Here is a 17259-nt window from a genome sequence, read left to right as displayed (position 1 = left end):
GAAAAGGCCAAAATACTCACGTCTGCATAGATGTTGGTTCCAAGCACGGGAGCCCAGTAGGATGGCTCATCTTTGCAGTGCGCCGGACAATGTACTCTGGAAAACAAGCAGCATTTAGGTGATGGTTAGAATCAGCAGAAAACAAAATTTCTTGAGAAAAGCAGCTGGCCCTCTTTATTTGAACATCAAGATTTAAGCACTTGGGTGAAAGGCAACTACCACATGGTTTACTCTTTAAGAAAAAGATATGCCTCTCCTACCCTAGCAGTGATAAAGATATTCTTCCTTAAAAGTGCGTATAGAATTTTAAAACCCCGTATGGGGAGGCATAAATTGGGAGACTGGGATTGACATATATACACTGCTATATATAAAATAGATAACTAATAAGGATCTACTGTATAGCACAGGGAACTCTACTCAATACTCTGTGATGGCCTAGATGGAATAGAATCTAAAAAAGAGTGGAGATAGATGTATGTATAACTGATTCACTTAGCTGTACACCTGAAACTAACACAACACTGTAAATCAACTATACTCCAATAAAATTTTTTTTAATAAATAAATAAAATTTTTAAAAGCTGTAACTAAAATGAAAGGAATGAAAGGTTTTTGTCTCATTTGCTGATTGATCAGTTGATTAAAGTTGCTGGTTTACTCAGTGTACCTTAGTAATGCATGCTTTCTGTTTCCTTTTTCTGACCAGTCACTTATTAATAAAATGGAACATCTTTATGGGAGAAAAAACCTCCATACAACAAGACATGTACAAACGGCAAAGGTGAAAGGAAATAAAAATCTAAGAGAGGCGAGTATGGGATTGTAAGGGGTTGTGCCTCCCATTCTTGGATGTTGGCTGGTTCATACTGTGGCTACATTATGGAGATTACAATCAATAGATTTTTGGAAACGCCACTTCCATGTGTAGGGGAGGAAAGGGTGGAGGCCTTCACCTCCGTGAGTCACAGAATATTCCAGGCAGGGGGCACTGATAACCCGGGGCAGGAAGGGTTGGCTCACCACTGCGTCAGTCAGCACATCCCTGCCATAGGGGATGAGGAGAGTGCCTCCAACTGGAATCTCTCACACCAGGAAAGAACATGAGCTTTACTTAAACAAAGGTCTTTTGTCTTTATCCGGAACAGGTGCACCATGCGCTGGAGCCCAGGGACCAAGGAACCAAAACGGCATCTGGAAGCCCTCTGGCTTGTGAGTAGCAAAGGGGAGGATTCAGGAACCCCATCTGGTCCCCTCACTGGCCCCCTCCCGGGGCTCTTCCCTGCTCACACCTCGGGGTTCTCCACCTGTTAGATTTTTGTTTTGTGTTTGTTTTGGCCATGCCGCACAGCTTGTGGAATCTCAGAGCTACATGACCCAGCTTCTGACAGGATCTAACGGGTACTTTGGAGACACCCCTTCTTTTGTTCTGATGCAACATCCTCCCAAAACTCAGCCAATTAAGGTTTGGGCAGATGCATGTGAAACCCACTCCTTAGACAAACACATTGCGGTACATCCACAGAATGCAACGCCCACCACTCGGCAACATGAAAGGATAAAACAAATCACCGATTCCCTCCACAACACGGATGAATCGCAAAGCACCGTGCAGAGTGGAAGAAGGCAGATACCCAAGGCTCCGTGCTGTGACGGCTCCACGTATATGAGATTCCAGAAAAGGCACGATTACAGGGACAGAAAGGAGGTCAGTGGTTGGCAGGGATGTGGGTGGGAGCTGGAGGGAGGGGTGCGGACAGCAAGAGAGTGCGCTGGGGTGATGAAAATGTTCTCTGCCGGGATGGTGGTGTACATATGTCAAACCACATCGAACTGTATACTTGTAACAGGTGGATTCTGTTGTGTGTAAATTACACCTCCAAAAAGCTGAGTTTTAACGAGCTAGTTCTAAAGTGACCCACAGAAAGCGTAACAGATCAAGTACAAGAACCAAGGAGCTGATTCCAAGGGGACCAGTGACACCCAGCTTCCAGAGCTCTCGACGGATCTAAGAGGCCAAGGATGACAGGTCCCAAGGTCTGTCTGGGGGTTTGGGAAGAGCCTGGTGGCAAATGAAGCCAAATACTCTCTCCTTCAAGTGGAGGTGACATCGAGAAGGGCAAAGCCATCTTTTCAGTTAAGTTCCCAGAGCGGGGCCCTGGGGCCTGGCTACACACGGGGCTCACCCAGAACCTTCTCAAGATGTGGATGTCCTGCTGGGCCACGCCCGGAGATTGGGACTTGTTCTTTTAATGCCTCTCAGGCAATTCCAATGTGCAGCCAGGGTTGAGAACGAGGGGTCTCAGGGAGAGGCCAAGTGGGTCCTTGACCCGGAGCACAAAGCGACTGACTTCCTGGGTGGACACACACCAGGGCCACGTCTAGAACTCAGCTGTGCGTGGCTCCGGGCAGTGACCCGCCACCCAACCTGGCCCTTCTTCTCTCGGCCCCCACGTTTGCCAATCCAGATGCCAGGGAGCCTTACCTTGGGCAGTGGGTCCCCGGCTTCTCATATGGGCAGAGCTGGGCCACGGTGGTGTAGCAGTCCAGGTCCTGCACTGTGAATAGGAACACGGAGGGGAAGGGTCAGGTCACGGGCAAGCCTGGGCCTCAGGCTACTGGCCTGTGAAACAGGCTGCTGGACAACGGGTCCTAGGGGTTCTTTGGGCCCCCGAACCGGGATGAGAGCTGGGATCAGGCTCCAGTGCTCCTGGCACCCCCCCCCCAGGGGCACTCTAGGGATGAGACAAAACCCAAGGCCCAAGCGTTTCTACAGGTCAAAGGTGTCATCGCCCTAATAGTTTCTCTGTGGGGCGAGCAAACTTTTCATTTGTATCGTGCTCTTCCACCTTGAAGGCTCTGCCTCTACTTCATCCTGCTGGAGCCTCATGGCGGGTATTATACTAACTATACAGATGGGGAAACTGAGGTCCAGAAAAGCTAAGAGACCTCCTGAGGCTGCACAGGACATGGTTGAGGGTCCACGTTTCCGATTCCCAGCCTAGAGCTCTTTGCTCACACCCTTCCCAAGGGGCAGGTGACTCTTTCCTTCAAGGTCACATGTTGTGTTTTAACAACAGATGTAAGAAAGCGGTTCTAATACTGGCCACCTGTAGTCTCTGACAGCCTGTCCTTGTCCAGTCCAGGGCTCGGCAAACTCTTCCTTAAAGAGCGAGAGGGTAAATACTTCCAGCTCTGTGGGCCCTATGGTCTGTGTTATAACCACTCAGCTCTGCCACCGTAGCAGGAACCAGCCACAGACAATGTGGGAAGGAATGGGTGCGGCCAGGAGCCACTAAAACTGTATTTACAAAACAGTCAGCAGACAGGATTGGCCTTGAGGGCTGTAGTTTGCCCACTCTTGGTCCAGCCGATGACTTGGACGGGCCAGGGGTCTATGCAGCAATCCAGCAAGGGGATTGGTCTACTACACCGAGGGTCTGCTATACAATGGGATGCTGGGGAAATCACTAAAATGAGGTTTAGAAGTCCACTTAAAGGTACAGAAGACTATTCTTGATATATTATTATTTGAAAAAAAAAATCAAAAAATCAGTTTACCAATTCCATTTCAATTTTTAAAAACATATCAATGCATACATGACCAATGTATATACTCTTATTGCAGAGGGAAAAGAAACACTACAGCTATCCACCAAAATGTTCAGAGCAGTTATCTCTGAATGGTGGAATTTAGGTCTTTTTTCCAACAATTCTCTGTATTTTTAAATTATCTGGAATAAACAGCCATTACTTTTGTAATAGGGGGAAAAGCTGCTATATGCTTTTTCTGTTTTTTTTTTTTTTTTTTTTTTTGCGGTACGCGGGCCTCTCACTGTTGTGGCCTCTCCCATTGCAGAGCCCAGGCTCTGGACGCGCAGGCTCAGCGGCCATGGCTCACGGGCCCAGCTGCTCCGCGGCATGTGGGATCTTCCTGGACCGGGGCACGAACCCGTGTCCCCTGCATAGGCAGGTGGACTCTCAACCACTGCGCCACCAGGGAAGTCCCTGCTATATGTTTTTATAAAGATATCTAACCAGATATTCTTGTATCCAGGGCAAATGACAAGAATTGGTTTCCCCAAAGAAGAAAGGGTCAGTGGGCAAGAATCAAGGAGAGGGCCCAGGTGAGGGTGCTGGGTGGGGCACCCTGGCATCCCCACCTGCCTGAGACTATTCCAGTCAAGTGCCCGGTCTGGGCAACCATAAACCAGACCCCAATTCTGGTTACAGTGTGCTCTCCCGTGGATGCATGTCACCCTGCCAAATGAACATCCCGAAGGCCATACAAAAAGCTGGGCCAGAGACAGCAAGTATGGGCCATGGACTTCCCCACGTTTCCCTCTCTGTCCATGGCAGACATTACTAATCTATCAAGCTCCGTGCTCTGCTGAGCCCAGAATGAGGCCTCAGAATCCTTCTCAAAACGACGCTCCAGGTAGCCACTATCGCTCACTAGAAATTGACACTCCCTATGCAACCTATTAGCTACTCTAGACCCAGGCATTAGTATTTCTGTGACAGTCAGCTGGGAACCCATGCCTGTGTTTCAGGTTAGCTATCTAGGTCCATGGCCAAGTTCAGATTTTTTTTTTTTTCACCGTGCCCCACGGTTTGCGGGATCTTAATTCCCAAACCAGAGACTGAACCTGGGCCACAGCAGTGAAAGCGCCAAGTGCTAACCACTGGACTGCCGGGCAACTCCCCCTAAGTCATGATATTTAAAAAAATTAGTTAAAGGATCGACCTCCTCAGGAACCTCTTAACCATCTTTACAGTGCTGAGAAGAGCAACATCAGCAGACACGGTAAACATTAAATCAATAACTAAGAGGAGTGAAGTTCCAGGGAGACCCAAGATAACCTGTGTATTGCGGTCATATGAGAAAAGACTGGCCAGCTTACCTTTTACCTCTGACACCGTGAAGGAGCTGGAGGCCTTGTATTTGCTGTAAAAGGAATCATTAGGTCAATGCAAACAGAAACGCGTCTGAAAGTACACGCTTGTTCCTGCACTTATTTTATTTACGGCCTCAACTTTACATTTTTCTACTTGTTTCCCATCAGCCTGAAAGCCCTTGGGACATTCTAGAGCAGGACCTAGAAGGAGAAGATTCTAGAGCCGGGCTCGTTAATCTTCCTGGTGCCAAGGGTCCCTCTAGCAGCCTGGTACAGCCTACGGACACCTTCTCAGAACGATGGTTTGAAAATGCAATGATAAATTGAAGAGATTAGAAGGAAATCAGGTATTAATATCATCATCGAAGTATTAAGACAAATGTGTGTTAGCGTCATAGCTGCGCACCTTTATCAACGTACTGAAAACAGAACCTAGCGGCAGGTCTTCTAACTGCTGTCATTTGGGGATCATGACAGCAGAGGCTGTTTCAAGGTGCCTCTGTCACGTGGATGCCCACCCGTGAGAAAGTCGCTGGCCCTACGAGTGCTACTCAGACTGGGGGCTAACACCCATCAGGGAAGAAAATACCACATTTCAATGAGAGGTGAGTGAAACTAAAGTTTTAATTTGCTTTGCATTCACACGCTCCCCGACTCTCATTCTAAGACGTGAAGAACCCCACTCTAGATGGAAAGTTGGCCATTGGAAGGGACCAGAGATGGATTCAGGACAAGGGTCCCAGGCAATGTAGGACCTGAACCCTTGGTCAAGCCCACAGCTCCACCGGTGGTGGGGTGGAGCTTCATCAAGGCTGGGGTTGAGGTCACGCAACCGATCTCTCCATGAATATTTTCTTTGCTTTCGTTTAAACTTCCTTGCTCTTTTTTGGTTTACATAAAATCCCCAGCTAAGACAGAAGAAGGAATATTGCAACACTGCCGGAAGAACCAGGCCTTTCCAAACAGAATGACTCATGTAGTTTTTGAAATGTTCTGAGTGGCCTCGCTATTTGGAAGGGAGGTGGACCTGCCACCTTGTAACTATCACAGGAGCGTCTGCTGGGTGCCTTCCTGCTGCAGACCCTGGGATGGGCACTGACACGGGGATCCCTGACATGCTGCCTCGTGGTGGGTTAGCTGGGTGTCAGCCCCGGGTCCTGCCGTGGCCCTCATTTATAAATGAGAGTACTGCCACCCCGACGGGATGAAGAAGCCAGCCCAGGTCACGCAAAGGGAGAAGTCAGAGCCGGGTCTGTTTGACCCTAGAGCCCCCAGTGGGTCCCACCAGCTCCTGGTCACCTTATGCCTCAGATGCCATGGACAGATCAAGACATGATCTCCCGCAGTTCTTCACGGTCCCCCCCAACCCCATCAACCTCCAAAAGTCAGAATGGCGAAGATGGTCTGCCCCGTCAGCCATCCACATACCTTACATGAAAAACACCTTGCAAAAACGAGTAAGTATATTTAAAAAATGAAAGCCTCATTCTCAGGGGGAAAAAAAGTGCCAGTCAAGAATTAGCCAACGGGGTGGGATAAGGAGGGTGGGAGGGAGGCTCAAGAGGGAGGAGATATGTGGATATCTGTATATGTATAGCTGATTCACTTTGTTATACAGCAGAAGCTAACACACCATTGTGAAGCAATTATACCCCAATAAAGGTGTATATAAAAAAAAGAATTAGCCTACAAACTCAAAGATACCATCAGTCATTACTGATGTGTCTGAAGAGTTCTCAGGGACAAGGAAGGGAGAAAAAGCAGGATTCAGCACTCAGATTGCAAGGCTATGCTTTTGAAGGTCATGTACGTAGATTAGCTCTGGGAAGTGGGAATGAAGAGATTAGTATTTCTTTATTTCCGTTTTTCTGTATCTTCATGGCTATGTGTACATTTCATAATTAAGAGCAGTGTTCATTTTAAATACGCAATAAACTTTCCTAAAACCTACAAAAACAAACAAACAAGAAACAAAACTCAACCACATTAAACACACACACCAAAACCCACTGGGATTAAATAGGCTGAACGGCCAATGGGGCGATTTCTGAGTTATGGGATTAAGGTCATCTTCAGTGTTTTCCTCCTTCTTTATATTGTTCAGTACTTTTCAAAGTTTCAACAGTGCTCTCATAAGCAGAAAAGGAGTCTTCGGGAACCCTGATCACCGCATAGTTACCTCAAAGACTGCACGCCGTTTCTCTCAGACTTGACGAAAAAGGGGACCTTCCCATTCCTGGTGACGTCCACCAGGCCTCCCTTGTCGTCCAGGACCCCATAGTGAATGGCGGCCCGGCAGATGCTGGACGCCTGCGGGGGACAGGTCAGACTGTAAGTAAATCTGAATTCATCTTTGTCTGCGATCATTTCCCCAAACATCCAAGATGTTTGTCCTCAACCCACAAAAAGTCGGGCCAAGGCTCACCCCACTTCTCACTCTGGCGGCACTCTATAACACGTCTTTGTTCCAGGGGGTGCTTATCTCTAAGAACTCATTGAGTTGCTTTACAAACTAAGAACAGGGACAAACAGCCCTTTCTCCCCAACCAGTGGAGCATTTAACGCTCGGCCTACAATGGAGACTGGTCTGCTCGAGGGTCATCCCCAGTTCCCAAAAGTGGCTTCACAAGTTTGTGACCCCAGAAACACACACGGATCAGCTCTACAAAAGGAAAGGGGGGTTTGACTAAGGAGCGGAAAGAAAAGCTGTTCACCTGAAAACCAGCCACCTGCTTTTAAAACAGAGACACGAGTCCACACAAGCCATTTAAAGAAATGCTGGCCATACTTACGCTTTCATAAAAGAGAGTCCCAAAGATCTTTGCCCTGTGGTGCAGGCAGCCTGCTGGGCACTGGTACCTGATGGAGAAGAAAGAAGATGATTTTCAGAGGTAAACATGTTCATGAAACCTCATCGTGAATTTATTGGGGTTTTCCCCTTCTATATTATTACATATAGAAAAGCATCAGTGATACAGCATGCATTGTTTTGGAGCAACTCACAATTCACCCAGGCTGGAGTTTCTAGTCACACAGACACAATTAGATTCAACTTGACCTCCTTAAAGACTATTTTCATGTGCTTCAGGTTCAAATTGAATAGATGGACAATTCTATGAACAGATAGACAATTCACAGAATAAAGACAAGTGTCTTCAAAGGCACCAAAAAAAAAAAAAAAAAAAAATCCTCAGATATCAGTCACCAAAGATGCGCAGACTGAAAGGAGTTGGCATTTTCCAGGCATCAAGGGTTTTTTAATCGAATAAAACTAAATGATGGTGATCATGTTCACAAACAACAGTTAATCTTTCCAGAAAGCCTTCAGAATTCATATCCCTTAAACCATAAACAAAACAAAAAGACAACCTCTGCACTGGGAAAAAGTATTTGCAAATGGTGCTACCGACAAGGGATTAATTTCCAAAATATACAAACAGCTCATACAGCTTAATATTTTTTAAAAAACCACAGCCCAATCAAAAAATGGGCAGAAGACCCAAATAGACATTTCTCCAAAGAAGACATACAGATGGCCAAGAGGCACATGAAAAGATGCTCAATATTGCTAGTATTGAGCATTAGAGAAATACAAATCAAAACGACAATAAGGTATCACCTCACACCAGCCAGAATGGCCATCATTAAAAAGTCTACAAATAACAAATGCTGGAGAGGGTGTGGAGAAAAGGGAACCCTCCTACACTGTTGGTGGGAATGTAAATTAGTGCAGCCACTATGGAAAACAGTATGGAGGTTCCTCAAAAAACTAAAAATAGAGCTACCATATGATCCAGCAATCCCACTCCTGGGCATATATCCAGGAAAGATGAAAAACTCTCATTTACAAAGATACACGCATCCCAATGTTCATAGCAGCACTATTCACAATAGCCAAGACATGGAAGCAACCTAAGTGTCCATCAACAGAGGAATGGATAAAGAAGATGTGGCACATATATACAATGGAATATTACTCAGCCATAAAAAAATAATGTCATTTGCAGCAACATGGATGGACCTAAAGATTATCATACTAAGTGAAGTAAGTCAGACAAAGACAAGTATATGATATCACTTATATGTGGAATCTAAAAAAATGATACAAATGAACTTATTTACACAACAGAAGCAGACTCACAGACATAGAAAACTTAAGGCCACCAAAGGGGAAAGCGGGGCGAGGGATCAATTAGGAGTTTGGGATTAACATATACCCACTACTATATATAAAACAGATAACCAACAAGGACCTACTATATAGCACAGGGAACTATACTCAAAATCTCATAATAACCTATAATGGAAAAGAATCTGAAAAACAATATATGTATGTATAACTGAATCACTTTGCTGTACACTTGAAACTAACACAACACTGTAAATTAACTATGCTTCCATTAAAAAAAAAATTCATATCCCTTAATTCTTGAATCTCCCAGTAAAAAGACAGAAAGTCAGACCTCCATGTTACTCCAACCATTTGTAATAGGGAAAAACTGTAAATAAGTCAGCAGGTGTCAAAGGAATAGCCAAATATACTTCTGTGTGGCCAAACGTCAGAGTATTATGCAGCCACTAGAAATGAAGTTTCTGAGGAATAGTTATTGACTTTGGAAAACCTTAAGTGAAACCAGTAACACACAAGATTGCATAACAGTATAGCGTAATCAGTGCACAGAAACTACATAGAATGGTTACTGACGTTCACGAGACTGTGGGACACTTATTCTTTCCTTTATACTTTTTTTTTGGTTGTTGTTTTCCTGAATTACAATGAACAAGAATACCTTTTAAAGTCAGAAAAAAAGTCCAGTAAATATTATTTTTTTAAAAGCACCACGTACAGAAAACTGATGTGACAGATGGCGGGACGGCTTCCAGGAGCTGCACCGTGAACGTTCTTGTGGTCGCAGGTGGGCTGAGTTCTATATCTTGACTGGAGGCATCTAACAGTCTTCATGTGGACAGACCCCTGCCTTTTCCGTGCTTGGGGAGGGTCCCACTACCCCCAACCCTGCAACTCTTTTGATGCTAACAACGAATGTTCTCCAGACCTTGTCACTTTTTCCCATTGAATATTCAGGTGTGATGCTCTTGTAACAAGCCCGCGGTTCAGAAAGGCACATCACCACCAAGGGGCAACTCGGGAGCATCCCGGGAATCCCAGACCCGTGAGTTTGCGGAGTGGAGACCCCTTCCGGTGCGAGGGGACAGACGGTTATTCCACCACCCTCATTGCCACGTCCTGCTCATCTCACCAACAAAGTGCCTGGTTCTACTTTCGTAGTACTTGCTGGCCCATCGCCAGCTGCTCGTGGGATGACGTATGAGCCCCTTGAACATCTGATCCTGGGCTGCTCTGTCTGTCCCAGGACACTCCTGCCAAAGCCTGAGTGATGCATTGTCCTGGCAAACCAGATCACAAAGTCCCCATGGTATAAAATAGGACCCTCTCTTTTAGGTAATACCATATACCTTCTCTTTTAGCGTGTGCTTTAAAGAACACGATTCACGGTTTCCCTGGTGGCGCAGTGGTTAAGAATCTGCCTGCTAATGCACAAGACACGGGTTCGAGCCCCGGTCTGGGAAGATCCCACATGCCATGGAGCAACTAAGCCCATGTGCCACGACTAGTGAGCCTGCGCTCTAGAGCCCGCGAGTCACAACTACTGAACCCGCGTGCCACAACCACAGTACTGCCAGTGCTCCGCAACAAGAGAAGGTACCGCGATGAGAAGCCCGCGCACCGCAACAAAGAGTAGCCCCCGCTCGCCGCAACTAGACAAAGCCCGTGTGCAGCCACGAAGACCCAATGTAGCCAAAAATAAATATAAATAAAATAAATAAATGAAAAAAACATAAAAATGCAATTCAGCTTTAGATGAATGGACGCCAGAATCCATAGGAAGAAGAGTAAGGGCCCCTCCACCGATAACACAGTTTCCTGCCGTGAACCTGAGGACCTATGCAGGGCCGCTACACCTGTTGGCCACTCACTGCCAGAAGGCGCAGCCCAGCAGCTACGTTGCCAAAACCAAGCTTGTTCTTCTTGGCAGGTGTTTTCAACATCTGAAATGGACGATACTAAGTGACTCCGTCAGCTACATGAATTTGTTCAACGCTGGGCGACACGCAGGCCGCTCTTTGTCTGGTGGGGCCCCTCGGGGAGCAGGCCGACTTGGATTCCACAGCAGCCGTGCTGGACCCGTCCACGGCCACACCTGCCCTAACGCTGCCGCAGCCCCAGTCGTCCCCGGCACAGAGCTCTGGGCTAGCCTGTGCTAGCTCTGGGTAACCCCTTCATGCAGAGAGATGGGAGGGAGCCCCCAGCCTCACAAAAACATCGGTCAGGATCTCCCTGTCGATAGCACATCTGCTGCTGGCACATCTGGCATTTCTACAGATGTAGATCAGCTGACAGATCACGATGTGACCCAAGACCGAGAGCAGGTGCTTCAGAGGGCTGTAGGCAGCGAGACAGGGATGGGCCAGGACTTACCTGTTGCACGTGGACCCTTTACACTTGTCCTTCATCTTGGTGTCACACTTGACGACTTGGGCTAGGAGAGAAATGCAGAAATACTTGTCAAGGCAAGAAGCGGGAAGATGAGCCTGAGTTAGAAGACCCCATTCCCCGCTCTGAGGAACTCTCTGGAACATTCTGGAATCCATGTCATAATGAAAGCAAGAGCATGGCCCAATGGCTGCAGGCTTAGGGTGAGGTTCAGATCCCAGATCCTCTTTCTAGTAGCACTGTCACCTTGGACACCTTACTTCCCCTCTCTGAGGTTCAAATTCTGCTTACTAATGGGATGAGCACAGTATCCACCTCCAACGGTTGCTGTGAGCCTTAAATGAGAAAGTAAATGTAGGCTTGGAAGGGAGCCTGGCACACTAAGTGCCCCATAGCCTCACAGGGCTCTGGAGGGCGAGCCTTGTCCAGCCCGGTTGGCGGGCACCCAGCCATTCTCACCAGTGTCGTCTCCCCGCCCCCAGCCAAGATGACTTCGCCAAGCTTTCCTTTTTGGTGTACTTTATAGGGACATATCAGAATCTTGCAGTAGTGTCACAGTTTGACAAAAAGACATATTACTTTGTAACGTTACATTATTAAAGAAAAAAAAACAACTGAAGCGTTTGGAATTTCTGGACAGACAAGAACACCAGCGTATTTCCTGGTCAAAGAAAGCCACAGCTGACTAAACAGGCAGGAAGCCCAGGAGAAAGACATCTGAAGGCCTAGAGGATAGAGACTAGTGGGGGCTGAGGGCAGGGCAGCTGACAGAATAGCAGAGGATTTTTGAGAAAGGTGGGCATGCGCTGGCCTCCTCACTCAGGGGTGAGTCCCGTTTTATGCTGTGTGAGGTTTGGAGGGAAAAGAGAGACACCGGTGGGCAGAGAACCCACACTTGGTGCCGTGTCTGTAAGAAAATGCCCTCCAGAGCCTCAACCCTTCACTAAAGGTGCCGCAGACACAGGTGAGCAGCGGAGGGGGTAAGCGGAGCCCGGCAGGGGAGGGCAGAAAGAAAGGAGCGAGCCCGAGCCGGCGAAGCGTCCTGGGAGGCCGGGCAGAAGAAAGCGCGACAGAGGTGAGCGTGAGAACACTAGGCGTCTGGGGACTTCCGGAAGTCTCTGGGAGGACATCCAGCTTCCGGCCTTGGGGGGGGGGTGTCGGAGGCAACTTGATGGTGAGCTCAAAGCACAGCTGACACTGGGTGGCCCCCGTTTACTGCATATAATCCCCACAGCAAACTGACAGAGCTGCAACTGCTATGGTAAAATGTGTGAGAGTAACAGATGAGAACGTTGACATACAGCCCAGGAGGTTTGCCCCAGGTCTAGAATCCATGGCCTTGTTCCCCAGTAATTGCTGCAGTTCTCCTTTGTCAAGAACACGATGCCAGGCTTCCCTGGTGGCGCAGTGTTGAAATCCACCCGCCAGTGCAGGGGCCACGGGTTTGAGCCCTGCTCCGGGAAGATCCCACAGGCCACGAAGCAACTGAACCCGTGCACCACAACTACCGAGCCTGCGCTCTAGAGCCCGCGAGCCACAACGACTGAGGCTGCGCACCGCAAGTACTGAAGCCCGCGCGCCTAGAGCCCGTGCTCCGCAGCAAGAGAAGCCACCGCAGTGAGAAGCCCGCGCACCGCAACGAAGAGTAGCCCCCGCTCACCACAACTAGAGAAAGCCCGCGTGTGGTAACGAAGACCCAACACAGCCAAAAATAAGTTAAAAAAAAAAAAAAAAAAAAAGAACCCAATGCCTCTTGTGAAATATGGACATATGAAATGCACAGGTCCATATCTCACTGATTTAAAACAATGCGACAGAGGCATCACTGCTCCCACTTTATGGACGGGCACATCGACTCTCAGAGTCGGGTGACTGTCCGAGTCACAGGGCTGGTGCATGATGACCACGGGAGCCGGGCTCCACGCTGCACGTTCATCGTCCCTTTGGGAGCCAGGCACTTCCAACAGGAACCCAATTTTAGCCCAAGTCCTCTCTGAGAGGACAAGAGAAGGTCTAACCTTAAAATACCTGCCAGGGGGGAAAAGGCCACCCAAGCACAGCTCCTATAATGCTTCTTTTGAAATGACTTAAAAATATCGTTTTTTAGAAACATCTTCAGGTCGTGCTTTTTGCAAGCTACACCCCACCCTGTTCCCTGCTGTTTGTCGACTTGGAGACCTCTCAACCCACCAGTTTCCCTCCTCTGCCCACCCCAAAGAAAACTGCCCCCTCCAGAGGCGGCTGGCAGAGGGCAGAGCCCCACTCACTCATGTGGTTCACGGCAGGGGCTTTCTTGGGCTTCGTGGGTCTGATCACCCTCGGCGGGACCCAGATGTGCTTCTCTTCAGGAATGGGGGCCACTTCCACCTCGTTCATCTCGTCCGTTTCAGGTTTCTGGTCGTATGTCTCTTAATAGCGAAGAGGGAGAGAAAAGCAACATGCTGGGATTCAACCAAAATGCATTTAGGAAAAAAATAAAGAAGCAATTTGGAAACTAAAGTTGTTCGAGGTTTGGCTTCACAAAGGGTCATTTCAGTGGCAAAGAGAAAGTTACCTTTCAGGACAGTGCTGGCCAGGTGGAATTCTCCCCGCCAAGGGGCGGTGGATGGCTCTCTGGTCACTGTGTTTGCTTTGGACACAAGAGCGGCTGGGCTGACCAGAGGTTAGAAGGGCCTGGCGCCCACCCCTGGATCATCAGAATGGTTTCTTGTCCCGTCTCTGCCCAAGGAAGCAGCTTCAGGAAGCCGCCTCATCCTCTGACCCCAAACCGTAGCTGTCTCCGCTGAGGTGCCTCTGGCCCTAGGTTCTCACTGGAGGAGGGGTCCGCCTCATTTACACGCCGTCATGGCACACGAAGACCCTCGTCAATGGTCTTGGACCCCAATGCCCCTCACCACCAGCACATTCTGCTTCCTTCCCCACTCCTGCAGGCCAAGATCACTTAACCTTTCTCTGCCCTGAAGTTTCGAAGCCCAATAACATTGGAACCATCATCTAGAACGAGCCAAAGACCCAACTCTTGGTTAAAACACTTAGTTCTTCGGGTCCCAATATCTTCCCCACCTAAATATTATTATTTCTCCAACCATGACCATGACCTTCACGTTTCAAAACATTCTAATTCACCGAATACATTGCATTTATTAAGCATCAGTTTATCTTCCAGTTTTCATCATGAAAGTCAACTATTAACCACTCACTGTGATGTGTAATCAGGCCAGCTGGATACCAAAGCATAAATTCCAGCCAAAGCGGAGCAAAGTATTGCTGTTTGGGTTTGCCTGAGCACCCTTATCAAAGATGAATCAGTGCGCATCTCTGCTGGGGGACCCCCGCCCCTCCAAGGATGTCTGTGGACCCGAGGTGGAAACCCCTGCCTTCCAAGCTCCTCCAATGAGAAAAGACAACAGATGTGTTTGGGTAAAGAACGGTTTCAAGGAGCAGAAATGAAGCGCCCTTGCAGCCTCTCTGAGTCAACGGATTAAAATTAAAGTCCCATCACGTGTTCACCAATCCCCAGCCTTATCCTTACTTCTTCTGAAGAGCAACAACTTTTCTCCAGAAAGCAGACCAAGGGTCTGCGTTGATACAAGACATTCAAGAATATGAAGGGCAAGTGACATCTTCTCTGATGCTTTTCAAGGCTGGGATGCTCTGCAGCTGTTTCACTGGCCGATTCATCACGGCACAACCACTACCCTGACTCATAGGAGGACGGACAGGATTTAAGCCGGAGGAGAACAGCAACCCTGAGTCCCAAGTTCATTATCAGAGCTCATGGACCTCCATGTACTGCTCCTGGATGGCGTGTTCACCACCACCCACCTCCCCCACCAGCTGGAAACTCCCTGAGGCCAGCAGCCAGCCTGCTTCACACCACACTACACCCAGCTCCCAAAACGTAGTAGCTGCTCAACAAAATTTGCTGAGTGGAGGATGATCAAAATGCCCAACAAATTCTGTCTTGGAATTCTTTTGGGGAAAACAAAAAAAAACAGTCCCAGCAAAGCTTAAAGACATCCAGGAAGGGAATTCTGAACACATCATTTGTAGCCAAACGCTATAGGTGAAATCTTTATGAAGATGCTGGGTTTGCAAACACCACTTGGGACCCAGCGGCCGTCTCTTGTCTGTCTTCCCGTCAGTGTGGCTATTCATGTTTGTCCTTCACTGAAAGCCAGAGCTGTCTCTGGAATAAGCTGGGTTTTCTTCCACTGGCCTTTAGGATTTTTATACCTCATAATCGTGGCTTTATTTAGCCAAATATAGTTGGGTAGAGCAGTCTAAAGCATTTGAAGGCTCACTATTTAAGAAAATGGGTAGACGGTCCTCGCCCTCAGACACACACATGAAAAGTGGAATGCTTACCCAGAGGACGGGCTGTATTTGATCACATCCTAATTAAGATCCCCTGTGTGGATCGGCACAGGCCTGGGGAAATTCCGTGCCCAAGTTCGCGGCAAGGTTACCCCGTGCACCGTCCAGCTCCGGACCGGGGGTCTCAAGGCACACAGCATTGCTCCATCATTCTGCAGACTCCCGCCTGGTTCCATAAGTGGGGATGAAGCTCTCACCTCATCCTCTCGTTTCCCTGGGAGGCATGAGCAGCTCCATTTTACAGACGGGAAAACTGAGGCTCAGAGAGGCTATGTGACCTGCCCAAGCTCACACAGCTGAGAGTCAAATCACCTTTCCCCAAAGTCCACGCCCTTCCTCGCCACACAGGGAAGGGCTGGAATCTTCTCTTACGGTCTATCCTTATCCCTGTTCCATCTCCATTAGAGGTCAAGGCCTTGCCAGGAACCTCAATAAATGCTTATTAAGTAGCTTATGCAGATAAGCTGCTTTAGAAGAGACTTTCTGCATGGTTAGCTAAGAAAATCGGGACGCCCACCAAGTGAAGTTGGGCATTTTCCACCAAAAATAAAGAAACAAGTCTAGGAGGCTTCATTGGGTGGGTTAACCAGCATCTAGGCTATCTTTGTGTGCATTTGTTCTTCGAAAATGACCCTCTGTGGATATCAGGGGTATATTTGTTCAGACAACATGCAGAACACACCTGCTACGTGGCCCTGGAGGCCCGGGAGTGAACCAGCCGTTGTAACTACAGGTGAATCAAGTGCAAGGAGAGTCTGGGTGCAGTAAGAGCATGGAGGCAGGTGGGCTGCCTGTCTGTGGACTCAGGGAAGTCTCCCTGGAGGAGGTGTGACACCAGAGCTGTGTTTCCCGAGAAGAGAAGGGGTCTGCCAGGATCCTGAGATGGATGGGGCCCCCAGGCTGGGAGAGGGCCCCCAGTACCTCCCAGGTGAGGAAGAACCCCACGCCAGGTGATAAGCGCAGTCATACCTCCCCACTCCCACCTCTCCAAGGAAGTAATGAGCTGTGTTCATAAGGCACTAAGGCTGCTGTCCTAGCAACTCACATCCTCCGTGTTGCATCCTCCCAGCAAATCATCTGCGGGAGAACGATGTCATCGCTCTTACAGATGGGGAAACCGAGGCTCAAAGAAGGCAAGCGGTGTGCCTGAGCACACGCGTCCAGGAACGCAGAGACGCCCCGCTCTGCCTGCCCTGCACCCTGACAGCCTGCCTTGTGCGCACGCGGAGCCCCCTCCCAATGCGAGAACCAACGGGGAGCCCCAGTGGGCATCCCTCCCTCACGGTCCCCAAATCAGCACTCAGGATCTGATGGGGGCATTTGCCCCTCTGGGTGACTGGACAGCAGCCACAGGACCTGCCTGAATGGGGATTTGCGGCCTGATATGCCTGGAGTGTCAGCCTGCATTCTTCTCAGCCCTCCTACGACCCCCAGGGGCTGACACATCACCCCATTTTCACACAGGAA

At 48.6% G+C, this 17259-nt stretch overlaps 1 protein-coding gene across 3 annotated transcripts in view; it reads right to left on the bottom strand.

Moving 5' to 3' along the window:
* CRISPLD2 (cysteine rich secretory protein LCCL domain containing 2) overlaps nt 1–17259 on the bottom strand; it is an 84213-nt gene that overhangs the window by 16108 nt on the left and 50846 nt on the right. For all 3 annotated transcript variants that reach the window (XM_060000969.1, XM_060000968.1, XM_069540269.1), the window contains exons 7-13: nt 13683–13823; nt 11401–11461; nt 7691–7757; nt 7078–7208; nt 4905–4948; nt 2486–2558; nt 21–96 (exon numbers count right to left, since the gene is read on the bottom strand). In XM_060000969.1, coding sequence (XP_059856952.1) covers nt 21–96; nt 2486–2558; nt 4905–4948; nt 7078–7208; nt 7691–7757; nt 11401–11461; nt 13683–13823 — 593 coding nt within the window. The remainder of the gene's footprint in view (nt 1–20; nt 97–2485; nt 2559–4904; nt 4949–7077; nt 7209–7690; nt 7758–11400; nt 11462–13682; nt 13824–17259) is intronic.

The sequence above is a fragment of the Delphinus delphis genome, chromosome 20 (genome assembly GCF_949987515.2).
Source record: "Delphinus delphis chromosome 20, mDelDel1.2, whole genome shotgun sequence".
Lineage (NCBI taxonomy): Eukaryota > Metazoa > Chordata > Mammalia > Artiodactyla > Delphinidae > Delphinus > Delphinus delphis.
Note: the sequence above shows the minus strand (reverse complement) of the source record. Positions and strands in the feature narration are given on the sequence as shown.